The 27,947-nt window shown below is 37.3% G+C and overlaps 1 protein-coding gene across 2 annotated transcripts in view; it reads right to left on the minus strand.

Annotated features, from left to right (window-relative positions):
• Positions 1-27,947, minus strand: part of LOC106878981 (transmembrane protein 26) — a 130,251-nt gene that overhangs the window by 47,820 nt on the left and 54,484 nt on the right. The window contains exon 1 of one of the 2 annotated variants that reach the window (XM_089342977.1): positions 12,337-13,701. The exons of the other annotated variant lie outside the window; for it this stretch is intronic. Coding sequence (XP_089199103.1) covers positions 12,337-12,527 — 191 coding nt within the window. The 5' untranslated portion in view covers positions 12,528-13,701. Of the gene's footprint in view, positions 1-12,336; positions 13,702-27,947 lie in introns of those variants that run through there. 2 annotated transcript variants of the gene reach the window in all.

Consider the following 27,947-nt stretch of genomic DNA (forward strand, 5'->3'; position numbering starts at 1 on the left):
GTCCTGGGGTTGATTTGTTCAATCAAAATACTTCAAGGGTGTGCCCCAGCATGACCGCAGTCAAATGAGACTGAAACAAGTAAAAAATAAAATATATATAAAAGATATATGGCAGTTGTTTTATAAACTTGTTGATGTGAAATTTCTGTGTACTGAAACAGGATGATGATGTCCTTTGGGTGGGTCATTCTGCCAACAAAATTACACACACTGATTGTAGTTCACTTGTTATTAATTAATTAAATAATTTTTAATCAATCACTTGATTGACCTTTTCAATGACATCTCCACAAATGTCTTTCCTTTTTTTATATCTGTTATGCATGTTTAAGCATGTGCCTATTGTTGTATTCCTATGTGCGTGTTTTACTTTCCGTTACACACATGTATAAATGGTGGGGATGTGGAAGAAGTGGTATTTGTTCCAGTTTTTCATGATGTGGGTTCAAATTTTGCCAGGATCAACTTCACCTTTCATTCCTTCAGAGTCAATATAATTATGTACCAGTCAAATAATGGGGTCCATTTAAATCAACTGCCAGTCTGTGCCAACAGACAATGCTATGGTGAGGCACCATAGAATCCAAATGCACATGAATGCAACTTTAGTAGTAGTAGCAGCAGTAGTTACATTCTTCTGTCAATTATGTTTTTACGCGTGTGAGAGAGACAGAGAGACAGACAGACAGAGAGTGTATGTTTGGGTGTTTCATTGTGTGTGTGTGTCTGTGTGTGTATGTGTTCCCATATCTTGGAATGCTTGTGTGTTCTAGAAGTTTCTACACGCAAGCCTGAGTATGAGTTTTGCACATATATCTGTGTTTTTATCTGATTATGTCTAAGTTTGAAGGTGTTTCTCTCTTTCTCATATGTATATATATATATATATATATATATATATATATATATATATATATATATATATATATATAGTTTTAGGGAAAAGAACCAAGTTTCAAGAACTCATCAATTTTATAAATTGATTTTAATTGAGTTTTTACCTGTAATTTTGGATTTTGTCCCTAATATTATATATATATATATATATATGCATATATATATAATTTATAGGAATAATCCAGGGGAATAATTACAATGTAGCTAAGTGGTTTAAGTGGTTTCTTATATCTGTTAAAATGTCTATTTGACGAGCACTTGAACATTTGTCTCCATTTAAAATTTTTCCGATATATATATATATATATATATATATATATGTATCATCATCATCATCATCATCATCGTTTAACGTCCGCTTTCCATGCTAGCATGGGTTGGACGATTTGACTGAGGACTGGTGAAACCGGATGGCAACACCAGGCTCCAGTCTGATTTGTATATATATATATTTATGTGTGTGAGTGTGTATACATATGTATGTGTGTGTGTGTGTGTGTGTGTGTGTGTGTGTGTGTGTGTGTGTGTGTATAAAATGATGAGGTAGTCACTGAATAAATACACAATATTATATAGACCCAAATAAACATGTAACGATTTGTGACAAACAACTTATTTACAACTAAATCTGTTCTGTTTGAGATAAAACTATGTTGCGGAGGTCTTCAAACCCTAATAATTCCTTCACAAGGGGTCTTTTGTCACTGTTGTCCATCATGTGTAACTAACAGAGCCACAACGAACAGTTAAAGTACCCACGACTCTACTTTCTTCAAATGACCGACTTACAAAGTCTCATTAACCTTTCTCACAGTACAAACTGAAAACACAACCGTTATTATAAATAAGAGAACATTTTAAAGGAACACACTTTGAAAACATTTATCTTTGCACTAAATCTTCATACAAGGCTAGCAATTTTGCACATACAACTGGAAGCTAGGTTTGGATCTACAACCATATCAGTGTAACTGAGTTATTTATTGTCAATAAACAAGAAATATCCACAGAACAGGAAACGGTCACAGCAACAATTAAATATTCCAGTTTATGTTTATTACACATAACTTCAAACATTTTCACCAATACACCAGCATCTGAAAGGACAAGCCTGCGTGTGTGGAAAATAGTGATTTTACTACTAAAATTGTTGTCTTCCATGCATACAGGTTTGTCCTTTCTGGAGCTGGTGCCAATTAAGAAGCACCCATGTTGGTGTTGTGTAAAGTCACCTGTGTCAGTGACACGTAAAAGGCATCCAACACACTCTGTTAAATGGTTGGCGTTAGGAAGGGACTCCAGCCATAGAAACCATGCCACAGCTCCCAGCTGGCCAGCTCCATGTCAAACCATCCAACCCATACCAGCATGGAAAGCGGACATTAAACGACGATGATGATGACGTGTGTTTGTAGGTAGAAACTTAGAAAAGATACAAACACTTCCAAATATAGTAAGACAAACAGACAGAAAGATCACACAAACACATGTACAATCAAACACATTGTCCAAAGCCAAACTCATATACACACACATATATATATATATATACATATATACACCTCCTAAATTGTGTTTGTGATGGATTCTCAACATCATTATGATGTAATTCCCTCTCCCCACTCCAGGAACAAACACTGTGACTTCATCAGAAACAATGTGGTGTATTTTAATGAGACCAGAGTGAGATCAGGATAAGATCAGGGTGTGGTTCACTGATGACAGTTATGTCAATGTCTGACGTGTCTGGTGCTATTGAAGACATAAACAGAGGAACTTTGAAACAACCCAAAAACGAAGAGGGAGTGGCAAAGGTTTAATTAATGTACAAAGTTAATCATGTACAGGTTAATTAACCCTTTTATTACCATATTTCTGTTGACATTCAGTCTTTGTTTTAATTTAGAAAAATTACTGGTGTTTGGAACATAAATTAACATGAAATGTTAATGGAATGCTTAGCAGTATTTTGTCTGTCTTAACATTCTGAGTTCAAATTCCGCTGATGTCGACTTTGCCTTTCATCCTTTCAGGGTCAATAAATTAAGTACCAGTTGTGTACTGAGTTGATCTAATTGACTGGCCACCTCCTCTAAAATTTCGGGCCTTGGGCCTAGAGTAGAAAAGATTATTAAACTGGTGTTTGAAACATAAACTAATATAAAATTCTGACTGAAGATTTTTAATTTGCTTTACTTTAAAACTGGAATTTTGTATCATAGCAGCAAGGGCAGTCTCAGGTGGTTTGGTATGAAAAGGGTTAATGATGTACAGGTGAAACCAATAATGTACAGGGGAAACTAAAATAATGTACAGGTTAAATTAATTAACATACAAGTTTAAGTAGTAATGTCCAAGTTAATTTAATGTAGAGGCTAACGTAAATTGAACTTATAAAATACAAGTTAATGTAGGTGGTTAATTAACGATGTACAGGTTAAAATAATGTAGAGGCTGAATTAATGTACAAAACTAATGTTCACTTCTATATTTAAGAGATGAGGAATTATGCACATTATTTACATTATTTACATTTGACAGATATTTGTCCTCATTTTGTTTGTTGTTAACACGTTTCGGCTAATATACGCTCCAGCCTTTCATCAAGTGTCTTGGGGAAATTTCGAACCTGGGTTCTCATTCCCAAGGTATTTTACGATGTTGTTGTTATTATTATTATTATTATTATTATTATTATTATGTTATTATTCAGATATAAGTAGCATATGGAAATCGGTATTAAGGAAGGATAGGAAAATATTAGATTTATAAGCCCTAAAATTCACTCCATAATTGCCCACAGGCATATGATGTAGTGATTAAGAGCACGGGCTACTAACCCCAAGATTCCGAGTTCGATTCCAAGCAGTGACCTGAATAATAACATTATAATAATAATAATAATAACAACATCGTAAAATACCTTAGGAATGAGAACCCAGATTCAAAATTTCCCCAAGACCTGGAGGGTATATCAGCCAAAACATTGTGTTAACAACAAACAAGATGAGGGCAAATATCCATCAAATGTAAATAATGTAAATTAATGTTGAATTAATTTAGAAGATTGAGTTGATCTCATGGGGATTTGAACTCAGAATGTAAAAGTGTCATAACCAAGTACTGCAAGACATTTTGTCCTAATGATTTGAATACTGAGAGCCCTTAACATATGGCTTTTAGCTGTCCAACAACTTTCATTCGTGAATCTTTCAGGATTGCATATTCCAATCCTTGATGTATAGCCTCAGGATACAAACAGGATATGTAAATGCTTGGCTGGAGGTGAAGACAGGCTGCATGGATCTGGTGGAGGACACAGTTCTAAGAATCTGTCACGTTCCCTGTTTCTCTTGGTGATGTTGAAATCTTTTTTAAAAATGATCTTCCATTTCTTCAACCCCATCACCATCTCCTTCTGACAGTGAGATTACCAAAATAACAGTCAGTGGTGTTGTCTTCCATTCTTGAAGGGTTGATGGTGTATCACTTTAAAGCAGTGATTCTCAACCATTTTTGACCCTATGCAGCCGCCTTGATTCTTGTTTTGCTCAGATGGATCCTCGTAACCATTCAATGTTTAAAAAATCCTTTTATTTTTCTAATTAAATATGGAATTGTTAAAAAAAAAATTTGTTAAAATATATTGTGCATTGTGGAAGGAAGTATAACCAGACTTATGTGGACCCTCAAAGGGTCATATGGTCCCTGGTTGAGAATCACTGCTTTAAAGTAACCTTTAGCTGCCCTTTCATGCAGATCTTTTGTCCTCCATTTGATCACTGGTCATAGTGAAAATGACCAGAGACTACAGACTGAGAACCCTAACACAAACAAACACACACACACAAACAAGACCTTAATATTTATTCCCAATGGAAATTCAGTCCAAAGGAAGATGTGATTCTATAGAATAGTTCTGTAGTTCCAGTTTGATCCACTGAGTTGGAAGGTCTTTTCATCATCATCATCAGCAGCATTTAACATGTTTTCCATGCTGGCATGAATCTCTGTCCTTTGTAAGGCTCACTGTCCTGAGATTGGCCTTCAATACTTTGTCCCATGTCTTCCTGGGTCTCCAAAAGAACAGATGCTGATGTAAGGCCATAAAGTCAGATGTCATTGCATATCCTATGTCACATGACCTGGTCTACTTGAAAGAAACATTTCCTAACACCAAAGGGGAATAACTGTATAAGGTGAACTTGTATATTTCTAAGCATGTGTGTATATATACATGTACAAGACCACACATTCACATATCTACAGACAGCTCCTTCTAATACACAACTGAATTTTGCATATAAAACAAGTAAGGTGGTAAACTGGCAGAACCATTAGAGCGATGGCAAAATTCCTTTGCTATTTTTCTTCAGCTGGCTTTGTTGGGTAGGGGTAATATTCTTCCCTTTCATGGGACTGTCACATTAATTTGACAACATACTACCACTTTAATAATAATAAGGTTTCCAATTTAAGCAAAAAGGGAAGCTACTTTGAGGGGATGGGCTTAATCAATACTACCAACTACAGTACTTTATTTTATCAACCTTGGCAGACAAAAGTTGACTTTGGAAGGATTTGAACTCAGATCAGTAGGAGTGAAAATGAATGTTGCAAAATATTTTATGCAATGCACCAGAAAGAACACGAAAACCTCAACGTTCCGTGAGGAAAATAATGATGGTTTGTAAATAATTGACAGAGCAATAAAGAATAAATTTGGTGGTCTACAGAAGTGGTAGTGGGGAGGGGGAAGTTACATCGATTGAGTAATTGTTAAACATGATGGTAATTAAGGGTGGTGTTAATTATTGTTTTTGTAATTAGTGGAACTGGATTTATTCATAACCATTTCTGCAAAGATAAATTATATATGTGCATGTGTGTGTGTGGGGGTGTGTGTGTGTGGATAAATAGGCAGGTATGTAGGAAAATATAAAGATAGGAAGACAAATAAATGGATAGACAAGCAGGCAGGCAGACATAGACAGATGGATGGATAGATAGACAGACAGACAGACGAGTAGACAGATGAATGAATAGGGAGATAGATAGATGGACTGTCAGACAGATGGATGAACAGACAGACAGAAGTTGAGACAGATATGCAGAGAGACAGACAGACAGAGAGATGGATAGATGGATGGAGAGATAGACAGATAGATAAATAGACAGACAGACAGACAGAGAGATGGACACAGATAGATGAAGAGACACACAGACACACAAACGAAAGAAGTTTATGAGAAAAGGACAAGACCAACAAATATATAAAATATTAGGTTAGACAAGTAAAATGTGGTGGGAAAAAGCATAGAAAGATATGAAATCTAAGAACAACAATAAAAGAATATGTACAATGAAAATAAGTGAAAGGAATATGAGAGATCTAATACGTCAAGTTATATCCTTTATCAAAGAGAAAGAAATATGGTAATACCATTACCATGTAGTATTTCCGTTACCATAGAACTGAACTATTTCCTTATGATGTTCTTCAGATTCTGATAAGCAGCACCAATATCTCTTTCAAAATAAGAGAAAATGCTGAATCTCGATAACATTTACATCCTGATCTGATATCACCACCCTAACACCACCAACAATGTTGTTGTTGTTACTGCTGTTGTTGTTACTGCTGTTGTTGTTTAACTCCAGGACATCTTGGATTGAACAGACAAATGATCAAACTCACACCAGTCACAAACATCAAGTCTTGTATCAAAATATAAGTATATCTTGGACAACATAATCTTTCGTTAATTGATTCGAAACAGACGTCTGGCTGATATTTTTACCGAATCAAGTAACCAGATAGAGGCTTTCTTCTAAACCAAGAGATCATCCTCATTTGACGTCCCATACATACATGGGTTGGACAGAATTTGTCAAAGAAGAGTCTTTTTATGGCTGGATGCCTTTTCTGTCACCAACCCTAACCTGTTTTCAAGTAAGGTAAGATTTCTCTACGACCAGACAAGCTTTACACAGAAGAATGGAAACAGACAGCATCGCTTGTATGTCAGTGATGCTTATTTACAACTATTATGTGACATCAAGACAAACGTGTGTGTGTGTGTGTGTGTGTGTGTGTGTGTGTGTGTGTGTGTGTGTATACAGGATGTGATGGGTAAATTGTTGCCATTTTACATTTTTAATTTCACACCAGCGCATTGTTCGTTTTTGATTTTGTTGACTACACAGAATAGTAGGGTCAGTTGGGCACTGTCTGTGAGAAAAAAACAGCACCGTGATGCAATTCCATCAGCCAGAAATTTGGAAACGACATGCTGTACTGCTTGGTATTCACACCAGAAGCTCCAATATGAAAATTTCAGAGTATTTGGGTGTCAATCTGAGGACAGTGCAATCTGAGGACATGATAAAAATCAAACATCCAGTCAACATCATGGTGTTTGAAGTGATCACTAGTGATGGCGATGTTATGCCTCCATTCATCTTCCCACAGACTCAACACACAGACCTACATTAAGTGCCTGGAGGAGGTAGTGCTCTCCTTGGTCAAGAGGGTGGCTGCTGGGAGACCCTGTCTGGCAACAGGACTCTGAACCATGCCACACAAGCAGGAGAACCCAGTCATGGCTGTCAGACAATTTCTGCCACCACATCACCCCTAAAATCTGGCCACCTAACTGCCCAGACTGCAATCCCCTTGATTATTATGTGTGAGGTGCAGTTGAGTGAGAGACCAACAAAACTCCTTGTAACACCAAAGATGAACTGAAGGCAAGGATTATGACAGCATTCACCAACTTGAACAAGGAGACCATCCAGAAGAGTTGCAGGAGATTCTAAAGTCATCTGGAGGCCATGGTTGAAGCAGTTGGTGATTTTATTGAATAAATTTACTCTTTAGTATTTCAAGATATTTTTATGTAATTTTGGTAAATATATCTTAAAATGAGATGTCAGTGTTATATTCATTTTTGTGTAATTTAGACAACAGTTTATTCACTGCACCCTGTGTGTGTGTGTGTGTGTGTGTGTGTGTATGTATATATATATATATATATATATATATATATATATATAAAACAGGCTTCCACATAATTTCTGTCTACCAAATCGACTCACAGCCCTTGGGTTGGACTGGGGTTATATTAGAAGACACTTTTTGAACTGAAGACAACAGAAAAACGAAAAAAAATTAATAACAAGAGTTGTCACATGACCATGTCATGAGGTGCATTGATGAGATGTGAAACCAGTTACTTGTAATTACTGAAAGACTCGTTATTACATTAATTAAGACTAGTTGCTATAATCTCCTGTAAATCACACCCTAAAATCTTAAACAAGGGAAAGATACAATGTCTGATAAAAAGATGGGATGATCATGGCTGGAATGTCTGTGACTATCATGGAACCATTAGAAACAACAACATGAAGAAAAATAATTCCCTTGGTTCAATCTCAGTTGGGAAATATTTGATGTGCAGTTGGATTAAGGTCAGTTTTATTTTACTAGACATAAGGTTCAATAATGTAGTAAGCATGGCAATAGGTGATGTGGTGATGTTCATGCATTTCCCGTGTGTGTGTAGGTGGGTTCACCACCAGTTTCAATGATGAGGAATCATTTGTTCCATCGAATTACCTGCTTAATGAATTAAGCAATTCATCATCATCATCATCATTTAATATCCTCTTTCCATGCTGACATGGGTGGGACAGTTTGACAGAAGCTGGCCAGGCAGGAGCCTGCACCATGCTTCTGTGTCTGCTCAGGCATGGTTTTTACAGCTGGATGCCCTTCCAAATGCCCACCACTTCACAGTGGGGACTGGGTGCTTTTCAAATGGCACCTGCAATTGTTTAATGAATTAACTGTTAAGTGGTTGAGTATTCCACAGGTGTATGTAACCTTAACATGGTTATCAGACAGACATGGTGTGTGTGACAAGGTTGTACCTTTTGAATTACAGGTACAATCAATCCAGGAGGCTTCAGCACAGTTTCTGTTTACCTAAGTTCACTAACAAAATAGCTTGTCAGTGAAATTATTTATTCACTTCTAAAGGGTCTATCAATGACATTAGTTTAGTATATCACAAAATGTCCCCTACCACCACCTGACAACTGGTGTTTGTTTGTTTACATCCCCATAACATAGTGGTTTGGCATAAAGAGAATATGTACCAGGCTTTAAAAAAGACAAAATAAGTTTTGGGGTCAATTTGTTTGACTAAACCTTTCGAGGGGGGTGCCCCAGTATATCCCCCCCCCCCGCCTTATTCCTGCACTCCAATGACTGAAACAAGTAAAAAGATAAAAGATAAAGGATTCTATCCATCTCTTTAACCAAACTGCTAAGTTATGGGACAGTAAAGAAACCAAATCTGATAGTCAAGAAGTAGTCAAAGACAACCACATACACAAATACACACACACACACACACACACATAATGAATATATATATAATTCATTAGTAACTCAACGAACACTGTGGAATTCCTGATGTAAGTGCTTTAATAGGCATACTACAAGACATATACCCAAGTCCAAATAATTACTTATATATATATATATATATATATATATATATATATATATATAAATGAGAATGTCTGTCTGTCTGTCTGTCTGTGTGAATCCCTAAAACTCGAGAACTACACAACCAATTTCATTCAAATTTTACAGATGCCTTACTTAGGGTTCCAGTTGTGTTTTAGTCAAAAAAAATTTTAACTTCTTGCAGAGTTCGAGCCCACAGCAACATAATATCTCCTCCACTATTTAAGTATTACAAAAACAATCATGTCAAATACTTTCACTTTAAAAATGAAACTATTCTACTAACTGAAACAATCACATTTCGATACTGTAATGACAGATACTTTCAGAGAGAGAGAGAAAGAGAGAAAGAGAAAGAGAGAGAGAGAAAGAGATGCATATGTATACATATACATGTATATGTACACGTATATGCATAGATATATATATATAGATATAGATTTATATGCATACATGTATATGTATACACATGTGTAGATGTGTATATATATATATATATAGATGTACATGTAATATGTACACATATATACATATATATACATGCATACAGATATCTATACATATCACACACAAACACACACATTAGTCATTTGTTTTCTTATCCAAAACTACGTCAAAAGTACTGAACGGATCTTTATGAAATTTGGAAATTATATTCTATGTATAACGGCCATAACTCCCATGAAAATTCATATATTTTTGATGTTGATGAAATTTTAACCCGAACATAACAGATGAGCATTATTTGTAATTCAACGGTACAACAGTGTAAGACTACCCTTTCAGATATACTTTCATTGTGATTTCTGCAATGTGGTGCATAAATTGTCAAGTAATGACACGCATCTTTGCCTCCACTGATTCACTTGCAAAGTGTTGAGTAAAATTATTTCGTTGCAGACCTCCTTTGGGTCTTTTTATTATCACTACGACACACATAGTCCCCAGTTGGTAACATTGATTTCAGGGCCCTCCTACATGAGAGACTGGCATTCCACTTAATGTCTATGTTCCATGCTGGCATGGATTGGAGAGTTATTAATGTAGAAATATGGTATCGTAGCTACTAACAGTTGAGGGTTGCGTAGTCTAGACGGCGTTTTTAGATTTCATTATTCTCTTTAACCCGGGTAAAGTCGGGTATTTCTGCTAGTATATATATAATTGTTAAAGAGGCCAGCAAACGTTAAGGCAAGGCTAACATCTCAAGCCATATACATTATTATTAATTTTTCCCAATAATAATAATGTATATGACTCGAGATGTTTGCCTTGCCTTAATGTTTTTTGTCCTCTTTAACAATTATATATCCGCTATATCAGAAATCTGCAATGGCTCCATAACTACCATCACAGCTATAACCTTGGAGCCCTAGTACAGCACTTACCTAGCGTACCTAATCGTTAAGATCACCTGTGAACTAAACCCTGATACTCTGTGTGTGTGTGTATATGTATATATATATATATATATATATATATATATATATATATATACATCCCATCTACCAATCCATTCACAAGTCAGTTCGAGGCTATAGTAGAAGACGTATGTATATTTGTATCTATCTATCTATCTATCTATCTATCTATCTATCCATGTGTGTCTTTGTGTCTGTGTTTGCTCCCCATCACTGCTTGACAACCGAAGTTGGTGTATTTACATCCCATAATGTATTGGTTCAGGAAAAGAGACTGATAGAATAAGTACCAGACTTAGAATAAAATAAGTGTTGGTGTTGATTAGTTTTTCAAGGCAGTGCCCCAGCATGACCACAGTCTAATGACAGAAACAAGCAAATGATTAAGATATATATATATATATATATATATATATATATATATATATATATAAGCAACAAGGATATCCAGAGGTAGTGCAGTACGATCGTTTGAAGCAACTCCATTTAATTGAACAATGCAATCATGACATCAATTTAATTGAAGAGCAATCCTCAGCTGCACAAAGACATAGAATTTAATTAAATTAAAACAGATGGACACATTAGTATAATTTTGCCTAAAATCTCCAAGAAGGTAAGGAGATAAACAAAGAACATGCTGCCTTCACTTCAGCTTAGAAGCTATTCTATATATATATATATATATATATATATATATATATATATATATTTATACATAGACATGTGTATATATATGTATATGTATCGCCATGCTGGACCACTGAAATCTACAAGTTTTTTTAATTCTCTCTCTGTTTATTTCCTCTTATTCCTTTCTGTTGAAGAGCATAGGCTCGAAATGTAAAAGACTTTTCCATTTTTTCCAAGCATCAAACTAATACACCTGATTATTGTTTATACACCTGTCTTCGTCTTTTGTTTTACTATAAATTTAAAATATATATATATATATATATATATATATATATATATATATATATTATACATATACATATATACACACACACGACCTGGTCATCAAGGGATGCCGAGAACGTAAAGGGTGGAAAAAAAACTAGATGTAGAATAAAAGAGAGGAAAGTAGATAATGACAATGAGAGAAAGGAGACAATGAGATTGTAAAAGAAAGACTAAGCAGAAAGAAGAGAAAGAGAGAGGAGACAAGAGAGAAAGGAGATAGAAAAGAAAGAAAGCGAGAAAGAAGAAGACAATTGAAAGAGAAGCAGAGATATAGATAAAGACTATAACAAGAGACATGATTTGATAGAAAAGTTATAGAGAAACAAAACAGATAGATGGTTGTGGGGGGAGGAGCAGTAGAGAGAGAGAATGAGGGAAAGGAAAAGAAGAAAATTGTGAAAGAAAACAAAGAAAAATGAGGAAAACCAAAGTAAAAAATTGTTTTGGAGAATTGCAAAAACACAAGAAAACAAAAAAAAAAGTCAAGAAGAATAAGAGTTGTAAAGTCGGACTTACCATTTCCATTCCTTGCCATCTTTCTTAAAGACGGTAATGGCAGTTTCAAAGGACAGACCAACGAGGGTAACAGCCAGGTACCAAAATCTGAGGTCTTTGGTTACGTCATAGAGTCTCCAGAGAGAGATCAGGCCGTGACACGCGAACAGCATGCGTACGACGATGGCACGCACTATAGTCAAGCATCCCATACTGGCTGCTAATGGCTGTGTGATGTGGTGGGGGTGGGAGTAGTGGCAGTAGTGGTTGTGGTGGTGGTGGTGGTGGTGGTGGCGGTAGTTGTCGTGGTGATAGTTATGGTGGTGATGGTTGTGTTGGATGCGGTAGTGGTGATGATGATGAAGATGGTTGTGGTGGTGGTGATGGCGGAGGTGGTGTGGTAAGGTGTTGGTGGTGATGTTTACAGTTGTAATGGTGGTAGTTGTGGTGGTGGTGGTTGTGGTGAAGGTGGTAGTTGTGTTTGTAGTGGCTGTGATGGTGGTGGTGGTGGTGGTGGATGCTGTAGTTGTTGGGGGAGGGTGATATTAGACAAAGTAAAAGAGATGATAGGCAGAAGAGAGAGAGAGAGAGAGAGAAAGAGAAAAGGGTAGATGAAGAGAGAGAAGGTGGAGGAGGTAGCAAGAGACTGGTTTTGGGGTGGATGGAGAAAATGTTGGGTGTACGGAGAGGGTGGGAGATGCCGTGAATGAAGAAAGAGGAGGTGGAGAGACGAGGGAGAGGAAGATGAAGAGAGAGAGAGAGAGAGGGTGAGAGACAGCTGAGATGAAGATGGAATGGGGGGGAGAGAGTAAATAGGGTGGGGAAGGAGAGAGAGAGAAAGAAGGAAATAAAGAGAGAGTAGCAGAAGAAAAAGGGGTGGGAGGTGACATGAAGAGAAAAGAGAAACAAACCAGGAGGTGGGTAGGGAGTGGGGTGGAAGCAAGGAAGGGAGCAGAGGGGTGTGAGTATGTGGAGGTGAGAGGTAAGGAGAAAAGGTAAAAGGTCAATTGATGATGAAGAGGAGAGAGAGGTGGGGAAGATGAAGTAGAAAGTATAGAGGGGGGTGAAGGATGAGGATAAGGATGAGGAAAAGGGAGAGAAAGAGAGAAGAGGAAGTGAGGGAGAGAGAAGTGTGGAGAGACTGCAATGGGAAATGGAGAGATTGATGAAGAGAAAGAAACGAGAGGAGATCGAGAAAAAGGAGAAAGAAAGAGGGTGAGTGTGTGTGTGAGTGCGTGTGTGTGTGTGTGTGTGTGTGTGTGTGTGTGTGTGCACCCTTGTGTTTGATTGAGCTTGAAAGAGAGTATGTGTTCTTGTATTTGTGTTTGTGTGTGTGATCGCATATGTGTGTGTGTGTGTGTGTGTGTGGGTGTGTGTTAGTGGTGTGAGGTAATGGAGGAGAGAATGAGAGAAAAGGTTTACAGTGGCAGGAGAAATGTTCTGTGGGGAGACATAGCAGGGATGAGTGAGAGAGAGACAGAGAGGGAGGGAGAGAGAGGGGGAGAGAGACAGAAAGGGAGAGAGACAGAGAGGGAGAGAGAGAGAAAGACAGACAGAGGAGGAGAGAGAAAATGATGAAGAGAAGCATGCGTACAAACAGCCCAGCATCAACTCTCTCTCTCCGTCTCTCCCTACACACACACACACACACACACCTCCTGTCCAGCTCCGCACAACTGTTTGTCTGTCTGTTCACCTACCTAGGAACTCCACCACCACCACCACCACCTCCCACACCGAACCTCTTACCCATATATCTTACTTCCTTCCCAATGACTACCAACAACATTCTATTTTTTTTTTAATGCAGAACTGCCACCCTCCACCATCACCCCCCCCCCACAAGCTCTACATGTGTGTGCGTTTATGCGTGTGTGCGCGTATGCGAGTGTGTATATGCGTGTGTGCATGTGTGTGTGTGCCTCTCTTTTCCATTCCTTTAACTCTTCCTCGTTGTTCTAGTGTTTCTACATCTCCCCAACCTTCACCACCACCGTTTCCATCTTTCTTTCACTATCTTTCTCTCTCTCTCTCTCTCTTCTTCTCTCTCTTTAATCTCATTTTTTCCTGTTCGTTCTTATCTCTTCATGAGCTGTGGGTGTGCACACACACACAGATACATCCACACATGTATACATATATATATACATTCAGACATTCACACACAGAGATTATATATATATATATATATATATATATATATATTTATACAGGTATAAACAAATATACATACACATACTCAGATATATATATATATATATATATATATATATATATATACACACACATATATATGTATATATATACTCTCACATACATTTATATGTACGTATGTATCTAATATGGAATATGTAGGAAAATATGAGCATATATATATGTGTGTGTGTGTATATATATATATATATATATATATATTATCCATGGACAACTCACACACACATGTACATATATACATACATATACATGCATGCATATATATATATATATATATATATATATATAGAAAAAAATCTGTTACTAAAAATAGTTGAAACAATTGATAAAATACTTTGTGATTGCAGTTGAAGTTGGTAGCGGTAGTGGTCGTCGTCGTGCTGTAGTTTGCATTTTATTTCAATAGTTTGAGAACTATATATGTATGCATGTGTGTATATATATATGTATATATACATATATGTATATACATATGTCAGGTCGCTCTTCAGTGCTACTGGTAACATGTAATCCAGTACAACCTGTTGCATGGTCGGGTCGTCGGCGACTAAACTGGCAACCCCACCAGGCTTGCTTGGTGAGGAGGGTGTTGTTGGACACCCTGCAGTACGAAAAATAAGACCTGTCAAAGGGCGGATGAACTCCTGAACAGTCAACGACCATCCAACAAAATGTCTGTAAATATGTATATATATATATATGTATGGGTGTGTATATGTGTGTGAATGTCTGTAAATATGTATATATGAATAATTTTAATTTTATATATATACTATTTTTTATCTTTTATATTTTATTTATATATATATATATATATATATATATATATATTTTTTTTTTTTTTTAATATTTTATTTTTTTTTTTTGATGAGCTGCTCCACATCGGTCACCGGAGTGATATTTGTTCACTTTACAGAGTGTCTGAGTGTCGGTTAGGTGTCTGGAATGGGACGGCTTACCTCATGGGCAGGTAGAAGCTCTTTAACCTTGGTTGGTAATCTACCTAGGAGAAGGAAATCTCCGAAATAAAACCTGAGGCCTTGGAAATTCCTGGTTTTGTCAATTCTCTTGTCACACCGGTGAAAGTCTTCTTGGGCTAATAAGTGGGGGTAGTGCAGTGCAAGCTACACCCACTAAAAATTATTCATCTGCACAGGTACTTCCTGTACTCCAAATCTTAGTAAAATCATTCAATTGGTTGGTTGGCAGAAACCTAAAAATGCACCTGTAACTTATTTTAAAATGTCTGAAACAAATTCAGTAAATGGCAAAAAGGCTTGGGAACATCAGGGGAACAGGTCTGGCCCGGCAGGTGTCCCAGTGTATCACAGGCTGGACCCGGTCGTCATCCTGCCACTGTGGTCAAACAGTCCTCAAGAAAAAGTAAAAATAAACATCGTTTGAATTTTGGCTGTTGGAATGTGCGCACACTTCTTGATGATAATTTCATGAAGAGGCCAGAAAGGCGTACTGCACTTATTGCATGTGAGCTAAAGAAATATTCCCTTGATATAGTTGCTCTCTCTGAAACTCGTTTCTCTGGTGAGGGTCAAGTAATGGAATCTGCTTCTGGAAAGGCCTACCTAAGGGTCAGCGTAGAGAATCTGGTGTTGGGTTTGCTCTCAAGAATACATTAGTGTCCTCCATTGCAGAGCTTCCAAGTGGTATATCTGACCGGATCATGTCATGCCGTATCAAACTGACAAAAGGTAGGTTTCTTACCGTTGTCAGTATTTATGCACCAACAATGTCCCATTCTGAGGAAACTGTGGGACAGTTTTATGACAATCTAGCATGATTATTGAGGAAAGTACCAATTTCTGACAAGCTGGTCATTTTGGGAGATTTCAATGCAAGAGTTGGAAGGGACTATGTTTCATGGCCTGTTTTAGGTCGACATGGGATTGGAAAATGCAATAGAAATGGAGTAGCTCTTTTGACGTTTTGTACTGAGAATGATCTGGTTGTCACCAACACTCTGTTTAAGCAGAAAAATAAATATAAAGCCACCTGGATGCACCCAAGATCTAAGCACTGGCATCTCATAGATTATATTTTGATTAGGAAATGTGATATGAAAGACGTTTCTAGCGTTCGGGTCATGAGAGGGGCAGAGAGCTGGACTGACCATCATCTACTGCGTGGCAAAATAGATTTTTCGATAAAACCTAAAAACCGACAGTCTGGTCCTAAGATACCCAAAAAGTTAAACGTTGCAAACTTTAAATTATCAAGCAACTTGCAAAGATTCCACGACGCTATAGAAAGTATTAATCTTGACCCAAACAATTTATGGGAAGATTTCAAAACAAAAGTATTTCAGGCTGCAAGTTCGTCAGTGGGATTTAAATCTCATAAATCCAGAGATTGGTTCTCAGATAGATCAGCAGAAATTCATGATCTACTTTTAGAAAAACAAAACTTAGGCAATACACTGCTCTCTCAATCATTGAATCCCAACTCAAATGAAACTTACAGAAAGCTGAAAAGGAGGGTGCAAACTGCTCTAAGGAAAATTAAACAGGAATGGTGGAATGATAGGGCAAAAGGGGCACAAGAAGCAGCTGATAGAAATGATGCCAGTTGTTTGTATTCTTATGTTAGGGAGGTATATGGTCCAAAATCTTCTTCAGTAGCTCCAGTGAGAACAGAAGATGGATGTTTTCTTCTGACTGACACCGCTTCTATTCATAAGCGTTGGGTAGAACATTTCTCTGCACTTTTGAATAGACCATCATCCGTTAATATGAGGACGATAGAAAAAATTGAACAACTTCCAGTTATAGAAGAGATGGCATCTGAACCAACTCTAAATGACATTTATTTAGCTATGAATAAGCTGAATAACAACAAGTCTCCAGGATCTGATGGAATCTGTGCAGAAGTCTTGAAATATGGGGGTGACAAAATGATGGAACTCTTAAATATTTTAATTTGTCACTGTTGGAGAAGTGAGAAAGTGCCTCAAGACTGGATTGATGCCATTCTTGTCTCCTTATATAAATCGGGGCCAAAGGATCTGTGTGGTAATTTTCGTGAGATTTCCCTTTTGTCTGTGGTTGGAAAGGTGCTCGCCCGCATTTTGTTAGAACGTTTAAATACCTTTATAGTTCCAAGTATGGTGTCTGAGTCTCAGTGTGGTTTTCGTTCCTCCAGGGGCACAGCTGATTGTATCTTTACTGTCAGACAATTACAGGAGAAGTGCATTGAACAGAATCTTGCTCTGTACCATTGCTTTGTTGATTTGAGCAAAGCATTCGATACTGTTAATCGAAGTGCTCTGTGGCTAATTCTGGGGAAAATTGGTTGCCCAGAAAAGTTTATAAACATGGTCAAGGCTTTGCATCAGGATATGAGAGCTAGGGTTAATTTTGGTGGTAGGCTTTCTGAATCTTTTGCTGTGGAAAATGGAGTAAAGCAGGGAGACCTTGATGCACCCACCCTCTTTGCAATATACTTTGCCGTTGTGGTGTCACATTCCTTTCAAAACTCTGAGGAGGGTATCTACATAAAATATCGAACAACGGGGAATGTTTTTAATTTGACCCGACTGAAGTTTAAAACGAAGGTTTTTACTTCACTTATTAGGGAAATCTGGTTAGTCATTCTGAATCGGGTCTGCAATCCCTTGTATCTGCATTTGATGCAGCTTGTGATGATTTTGGCCTGACCATCAATCTGAAAAAAACAGTTGTGATGTATCAACCTGCGTATGGTGCTGTTTGTAACCTCCCTAAAATTTTTGTTAAGGGAAAGTTACTTGAGGTTGTCAATTCATTTGTCTACCTGGGAAGCTCTGTTCAAGATGATGGAAATCTTGATACGGAAATACACCTGCGAATTCAAAGGGCAGCAAAAGCATTTGGTGGCTTGGAGTCATGCGTCTGGCACCAGCGACATATAAATAACAATACAAAGCTGGCTCTTTACAAATCATTTGTCTTAACATCCCTATTGTATTCCTGTGAAACTTGGACCTGTTATGAAAGGCATTTTAAAATGTTAGAAAAATTCCACCAAAAATGCCTTCGTCATATTTTAAGAATTAAATGGAATTCTTTTACTCCAAACACAGATATCCTTGCATCTGCAGGCATCCCCTCAATTAAAGCCATGATTTTGAGGAACCAATTGAGATGGTGTGGCCATATTGTTCGAATGGCAGATGAACGCATGCCGAAACAGCTGTTTTATGGTGAGCTTGCAGAGGGGAAACGTTATCGGCATAAACCTAAAAAAAGGTTTAAGGATGGCATAAGGACTGCTATGAAGTCAATTGGAATGGCTCCAAAAGATATAGAAGTCCTCTCTTCAGATCGAGTTGGATGGCGAACAAGGGTGTGGAGTGGAGTGAAAGCATTTGAAGAGGCCAGGATGATGCAAGCAGGGCTCAAGAGACATTTAAGGAAAAAGGTGAAGACTGAGAAGGTGAATGACAAGGACCTTTTTGTGTGCACAGTCTGTGACAGACCATGTCTGTCCTTGGCTGGCCTCAAATCTCACCTGCGAACCCATGGAAAACAAACCTCACCCAGCTATTCTGATTATATGTCTGTGCACACGTTTGAATGTGGTGTGTGCCAGAGGGTTTGCAAATCCAATGGGGGTCTTAAAAGACATGTTAGGATCCACAATGAGCAGAACTTACTTGCAGGTATTGGTAGTGCAAATCAGAGGTGCAATCTGTGTGGGTGTTTTTTCAAAACACTGTCTGGTTTAAAAAGCCACATCAGACGCCATGAAAGGGCTAAGGTGTAGGTGCAGGAGGTGGTCAAACTCTGTTTAAGGAGTAGACAACCACCATATATATATATATATATATATATATATATATATATATATATATATATATATATATACATATATATACATACATATACATATATATATATACATATACATATATATATATACATATACGTATATATATACATATATATATATACATATATATATATATATATACATATATATATATATATAACATTGCTTGTTTGCCAGATTTGTCTCTCTCACCAAGGTCATCAGCTGTCGAACGCCGACGAAGGGAAATAACCCTGAAATCCGGATACGTTCGTGCTGCTGGCCGAGGTGAGAGGGATAACTCCCTTGGCAAACAGGACACAGTCGTGTGTCGATAAGCCAGCTGGAGGAGATGTCCTCCTGGGGCTAAAAGCAACAGTAACATCCACCCCTAGGGGTCAGCCACACTTAAGTGGCAATATACTACACTTTATCGTGCAGTTACTGTTAATACTTCATATAGAGAATTAACATTGCTTGTTTTCACCTTTTCAATATCAGTGAAGAATGTCACTGGAAAAGAAGATATAAGGTTTGCCAGATTTGTCTCTCTCACCAAGGTCATCAGCTGTCGAACGCCGACGAAGGGAAATAACCCTGAAATCCGGATACGTTCGTGCTGCTGGCCGAGGTGAGAGGGATAACTCCCTTGGCAAACAGGACACAGTCGTGTGTCGATAAGCCAGCTGGAGGAGATGTCCTCCTGGGGCTAAAAGCAACAGTAACATCCACCCCTAGGGGTCAGCCACACTTAAGTGGCAATATACTACACTTTATCGTGCAGTTACTGTTAATACTTCATATAGAGAATTAACATTGCTTGTTTTCACCTTTTCAATATCAGTGAAGAATGTCACTGGAAAAGAAGATATAAGGTTTGCCAGATTTGTCTCTCTCACCAAGGTCATCAGCTGTCGAACGCCGACGAAGGGAAATAACCCTGAAATCCGGATACGTTCGTGCTGCTGGCCGAGGTGAGAGGGATAACTCCCTTGGCAAACAGGACACAGTCGTGTGTCGATAAGCCAGCTGGAGGAGATGTCCTCCTGGGGCTAAAAGCAACAGTAACATCCACCCCTAGGGGTCAGCCACACTTAAGTGGCAATATACTACACTTTATCGTGCAGTTACTGTTAATACTTCATATAGAGAATTAACATTGCTTGTTTTCACCTTTTCAATATCAGTGAAGAATGTCACTGGAAAAGAAGATATAAGGTTTGCCAGATTTGTCTCTCTCACCAAGGTCATCAGCTGTCGAACGCCGACGAAGGGAAATAACCCTGAAATCCGGATACGTTCGTGCTGCTGGCCGAGGTGAGAGGGATAACTCCCTTGGCAAACAGGACACAGTCGTGTGTCGATAAGCCAGCTGGAGGAGATGTCCTCCTGGGGCTAAAAGCAACAGTAACATCCACCCCTAGGGGTCAGCCACACTTAAGTGGCAATATACTACACTTTATCGTGCAGTTACTGTTAATACTTCATATAGAGAATTAACATTGCTTGTTTTCACCTTTTCAATATCAGTGAAGAATGTCACTGGAAAAGAAGATATAAGGTTTGCCAGATTTGTCTCTCTCACCAAGGTCATCAGCTGTCGAACGCCGACGAAGGGAAATAACCCTGAAATCCGGATACGTTCGTGCTGCTGGCCGAGGTGAGAGGGATAACTCCCTTGGCAAACAGGACACAGTCGTGTGTCGATAAGCCAGCTGGAGGAGATGTCCTCCTGGGGCTAAAAGCAACAGTAACATCCACCCCTAGGGGTCAGCCACACTTAAGTGGCAATATACTACACTTTATCGTGCAGTTACTGTTAATACTTCATATAGAGAATTAACATTGCTTATATATATATACATATATATATATATATACATATATATATATATATATATATATATATATATATATATATATATACATATATATATATATACATAGACATATATATATATATATATATATATTGAGAAAAAGGAGTCAGTCAGAATTTTGGGTAATTCTTTATTAGCGCTTTCATTCATTTATCGAACTTATCAAGACAAAATCATTTTGATTTTGTCTTGACAAGTTCAATAAATGAACAAAAGCGCTAAGAAAGGATTATCTAAAATTCTGACTACCTTCTTTTTCTCGATATCCAATATTTGTACACCTTATACACCACTTCAAATACCCTTATCTTACCATTTCTTCTCTTATATATATATATATATATATATATATATATATATATATATATAGGGTGGCCCAAAAGTAGGTTTACAGTTATTGAACTATTTCTTTCGCATTGATATAGTAACAGTTTAGATCTTAATCATAAAAAAATATGTAACCATTATTCTATGCTAATTTAGTTAATTTTGTCAAGCTCCCTTTTCAGTTTGTAGGATAGAAATTTAAATGTAATAAAATGTTTTAAAAGAAATTTAAAGTGCCTATGTGATAACTATAAACCTAGTTTTGGGCTACCCTGTATATATGTTTGTGTGTGTATGTGTTTGTGTGTGTGTACACACATACACATGCCCACACACAAGTCTAGGTGTGGCTGTATGGTAAGAAGTTCGCTCCCAAATCTCATAATTTGAGGTTCTGCCCCACTGTGTAGCACCTTCGGCAAGTGTCTACTATAGCCCTGGGCCAACCAATGCCTTGTGAAAGGATTTGATAGGCACAAACTGAAACAGGTCCAGTGTGTGTGTGTGTGTGTGTGTGTGTGTGTGTGTGTGTGTGTGTGTGTGTGTGTGTGTGTGTGTGTGTGCTTGTTACGGTTTCCTTGCTTTGACATCGCATGACAGTTGTAAACAAGCGTGGCTTTCATGCAAACATTTTCAGCAAATTGCCATTATAATTACACATGGGTTGTAGAAACATTATATCTAATTGCAATAACAATTAGCTGAATTGCATCTGTGCTCTATAAGCATTGAATACCTGTTTTCTCTTGATTATTATTATTAGTAATAGTAGTATTTCTATGACTGGAGTGGAGTGTGACACCCACAACTGACCCTGATCTTTGGTTATGTGTCACACTTCACAACATCTTTATTCAAGATAGACAGACAGATAGGTATAGATGGGTGAATAGAAAGATAGACAGATAGATAGACAGATAGGTAGATAGACAGGTGGATAGATAGATAGAAAGATAGATAGACAGATAGATTGACAGATGGGTAGATAGACGGGTGGACAGACAGACAGACAAGTTTCTTTATTAGCCACATAAGGCCGAACACAGAGGGGACAAAATAAAATGTAGAGCTTTTCTTTTCGAAAGAAAAAGAAATTAGAAAAAAAAGGAGAAGAAAATAAATTTCCGATCAAAAGGGATCATGTAAAAAAAAAAAAAGCAATCAAAAGGGATCGTGTATCACAGAAAATATTAAAAATGTAAAAAAACAGATTAAGTTTATCTGTGGAAAGAAAAAAACTACAAAAAAGACCACAGTAACCTCAGGCACATGAGAGCAAAGTGCTCTCTCTCTCTTTTTTCGATTTACAGGATCATGCTCAAAGTGGTTTCGTCATTCATGCGTACCATCTTTGCTACATTCACCCACCTTTTATTGAATCTTTCACAAGAGAAAACTTGCCTCGCTATTTTCACCATCCTTCTCAAGTGGTACTTGAAAAAGTTGATGAGTGATTGGCCAGAGAGGAAAGTGTTTGTCTCCAAACCTTTTGCTCGAGTTCACCACACACATTCTTTCACTATGGCCACCAGTACGATGAAGACTGCCTTGCCTTCCCGGTTAAAGGAAGGTGGCAGAGCAATTTTCACGATAGACAAGTCTGGCATATATACAATAAAGTTCATAGGGCAGACCATCCAAGCCTGGCGATTTGTCTCCCGTGCAGCCTGCCATCACATCCTGTACGTCCACAGCTGTGATGGGACTTTCACAACACTCCGCCTCTCATGCTGAGAGTCGTGGCAGGCTATGCAGGTAGGCACTAAAGTCCACTCTGCATTCTGACCCATCAGTTGTCTCGAACAGTCAGGCAAAGTGTTGTTGAAAGCCCTTACATGTCCTTTCAGGCTTGAGTAATTCGCGCCCCTGCTCATCTGACAGAGACCTAATGGTGGCTTTGTTGTATCGTTGTGCCTCTGCTACTCAGGCCTCTCGGGCGGCTCCAACTCCTTCGTTCCTCAGAGCATGTGTCTTAGCTCTGACAATGCATCCTTCGTGTTTGGCATTGAAGTGTTGGTGAAAGGCCAACCTTGCTACCAATATGTTGGACGCGATGCCAGTTCTATGTGCCTCTTCTAATTTCTTAACTAGGTATCCCTCTATTCTATTTCGGTCTAATGCTAGGGCCCTATCATACCTAACCGATTCTGCTTTGATTGCTTTCTTTAGGGCATACCACAATCTATTGTTGACAATGGCGCCCATCAATGCTCTCTTAACTAATGTGCTAATCCAGTCCCTGTAAGCCTGGCATGCCATGAACGACGCATTCAGCTTCCAGTAACTGAGACCATGCCTATGCGTCTTATCTAAGTCAAGTGTACAAGTCACAAATTTGTGATCTGTGTATCTGACTATATGGAATTGCGGACAACCTACACTATCCTTATCCACTGTCCTACAGAATACTCTATCTAAATACGATCTGAACAACCCACTGTGGTTGCTCCATGTCCACATTGGCAGATTCGGGTGGTCCAGCCGGTACCTGTCAGACAGTTGGAAATATCTGAGCAGGTCTTTGAGGCATTTACATACCCTCCTATTACTATCTCTGCCCACATAGTCTAGATACATGTCTAAGGTAGCGTTCCAATCCCCCACTAAAAGTAAATCTACAATGGTTCCATAAATTTCATCTCAGCTATAACCTTGGAGCCCTGGTAATCTGTTACAGCACTTACCCAGCATACCTAGTCATTTAGATCACCTGTGAACTAAACCCCCATATTTTGTAGATAGATAGATAGATAGATAGATAGATAGATAGATAGATAGATAGATAGATCGATAGATAGATAGATAGATAGATAGTTATGTATGTATAGCATGTGTGTGTGTGTGTGTGTGTATATATATGTATGTATGTAAAATCTTCTTTTGAAGTGTGTTTTTGTGTACATATGCAAATGAACTAACTAAACAAATCAATATTGTGAATTTATTTATGACTCGTAACTTTGATAACGACACTTTGATAATGAGACTAGTTTATGTCTGTGACCATAATTAATTGATTTACAGAAATACGAGCTGTTCCGATTGCAATGGATATCCAAAGAGATATGCCCTACTGCAGACGGTCTCCCACACCTACCGGAAGTGTTAGATTTGATATCAGTGACAACTCTAAAGATACAGGATATTGGTTAATTTTTGAGTCAGGAAAAAAAGAGACAGGGGAAAATAAATGATTGATATGTTTCCAAATATATCAATTATTATTTAGGACCTCAGTTCTCTTGATGTGGCCATCACTAAAGAATTGGTTTTAATGGTGCTTAGTGATTCCTGAAAAATTTACACAGGAGGAGTAGTTCCATTGTTTTCCCGAATTTCACAGGAAAAGTTGAACAAACAAATGACTAGTTAAACTAAGTGATCAGGGCAGTAAGATTTTCTTCTTTTTGTGGTACCTATCTGTATTTAGGTGGACTGAGCTATATAAGAGTTAAGTGTCTTGGTCACAGAAATAATATATTCTTAGTGACAAGATAAAGCAAATCTTGACTTCCAGGTGTCCTGTCTGTTGCCATATCTATTCATGACATCATCACACATGCTTGTATATTCTCTCCTACTCTAAGCACAAGACCCAAAATTTTTGGGGGAGGGGGGGCCAGTCGATTAGATCGACCCAGTACACAACAGATACTTAATTTATCGACCCAGAAAGGATGAAAGGCAAAGTCGACCTCAACAGAATTTGAACTCAGAACGTAAAGACAAACAAAATACTGCTAAGCATTTTACCCTGCATGCTAACGATTCTGCTAGCTCACCACCTTACACATGCTAGTATATTTATTTCTTTATTGCCCACACACATATATATATATATATCTCATATAGATATATACATATAATATACACATTATATATAAGTATAATGAATATGATATTCATAAATATACATGTAATGAATAATATGTATATATGCATAACACAAACACACACACAGATATAAAGTAGGTTTCTGTATATATCATGTATGATTTAATATAACATACATCATATGTAATGAAAGGGTGTATATTATAAGGTCTGCACAATATCCATGGCAATATGGGTGTGAGTAATTTTATTCATTTATGTATGCATGTGTTTATATGCACACTTGTATGTGACTATATAAGTGTATGTGTTTACAGCATGTGTGTGTGTGTGTGTGTGTGTGTGTGTGTTAATGAATATACATTCCATATGCCAACATCATAGCATATGGAATATGCCATGTGACAAGTAAGAAAGGTGTTAAGTAATGTGTATACAAGTATGTATATTATATATATATATATATATATATATATATATATATATATATTTGTTTTGCAAGATTTTTTATGTGAAATCGTGTGTTGAAACAGCGTGTGTTTTTATTGGCTAAACTGGCAATATGACCATCCCCAAGTACAACAACATATATATATATATATATATATATGTGGGGGGGGGGGGCATATGTATGTATATGTACTTTCATATATATATAATTATATATATATATATATATATATATATATATATATTATATTTTAATAATTACTGATATTTCATATATTATATATGTAATGCATAATGTCATACATGTATGTATATTGTTATAATTGTCCTTTTAGTAAATAAATAAATTGACATAATATAATGTCTATAAGTTGATGAATACCACCTATTGATCCCCTCCATTTTCTTATTTTCTTACTGCTCTCTCTCTCTCTCTCTCTCTCTCTCTCTCTCTCTCTCTCTATATATATATATATATATATATATATATATATATATATATATATATATACACACTCAGACAAAGAGATATACGCACACTCTCACGTACACACACCTAACATCCCCACCGACACAAAAAACACTCAAACACACACTCATATACACATTCCACAATAAACTCTGGGACCAATAAAAACGGCACACACACACACACACACACACAAGGACACAAACACACATATATACACACACACATAGAGATGTGCACAAAACCAGTCCCAAAAACCAGTGAACCATGACAGACTGTCACAGACCAACCAAAAATAAAAAAATCTTCTTTAACTCTTCTTCCCTCCCACCCCAGCTAGCCAGTCATACTGTCTCTTAAGACAGTAAAACATTCCCTCAATATACACAAGAGAAAAAGGCCAGGTCAGTTCCTCCTCAATTTTATTCGATTGTCAAAGAATATCTATAAGAATATGTATATGTATTTTTCCATATGTGTATTTTCATACACTGTTTTTAACAATTTCACCTTAATATCAGAGAATGTGTGACAATCAGTATGTAACACTACAAAGTTCATACAAAGCTTTATACTTTAAATATATTTTATCATCAAAGAATGTATATATGCATTTTAATACTCAAACTGTTTTTTAACATTTTTTATTATTCTCAAAGACTTTTGATAATCTTTTTCTAAAAAAGTGAAACCGGTTAAGTAAATAAAATATTTAAAAAAATAAGTGCATTTTCAAACCTTCTTTCATATATATATATATATATATATATATGAGTATATAAATGTGTGTGTGTATACACACACACAACTATACAGTGCATATATATATATATATATATTCATGTGTGTGTGTTATACACCCCCCCACGCCCGCCACCAAAGATATAGTCAAGACTGATAATTTGTGAATGAGTGAGAAGAGAAAGAAGCGAAGTGAATGAAAGAAAGAATATGATAGAAAAGAGAGATAATGTGAGATGAAAAACAGGCAATGAATGTGAAATGAGAGTTGAGTATTGGATGTTAACATATCTACAACTGTTGCCCACCACTACAGAGTCACCTTGAGATGATAAAGTAGACACTATATGGTCACCCAAGCTGCTAGAAATAGTAGCAACATTTTCATCAACCGTACCTTATTGTTTTCAAAAAGAAGGGCATACACAATAATGCAGTCCTACATATACATAGGGTTTCATAAGGTGCTGCACAATCATCAGTGTGTGAATTATACATCTGTTATATTTAGACGTTTGGAATGGCTGGAATGAAACAGATTTGGTCAGTCACAGTTGAACAACAACCAATGAGACTCCACTACCACCAGGGTCTCAACTGATAATCAATGACACACACACACACACACTTTATACAAGTAACGTGGCTTTGTAAAGTGGAACACTGACAACAACTGGTGTTTTCTCGTTGATTGTCACCATGTAGCTCCTCTACATCAAGACACCAATCATGATCCGTCTATTACACTTTTTAACCTCTCACCAACTGACACAAAGCCGCTTCCCTCAATACTACTCCCCTCCTTAAGATTGCAAGCAACTTTGCAACCTCACTGGTGTTGGTGCCTCATAAAAGGCACCCGGTCCACTCTGTAAAGTGGTTTGGCATTAACCCATTGCCTGCCATGAGCTCCA

The sequence above is a fragment of the Octopus bimaculoides genome, chromosome 26, assembly GCF_046866305.1.
Source record: "Octopus bimaculoides isolate indiv1 chromosome 26, ASM4686630v1, whole genome shotgun sequence".
Lineage (NCBI taxonomy): Eukaryota > Metazoa > Mollusca > Cephalopoda > Octopoda > Octopodidae > Octopus > Octopus bimaculoides.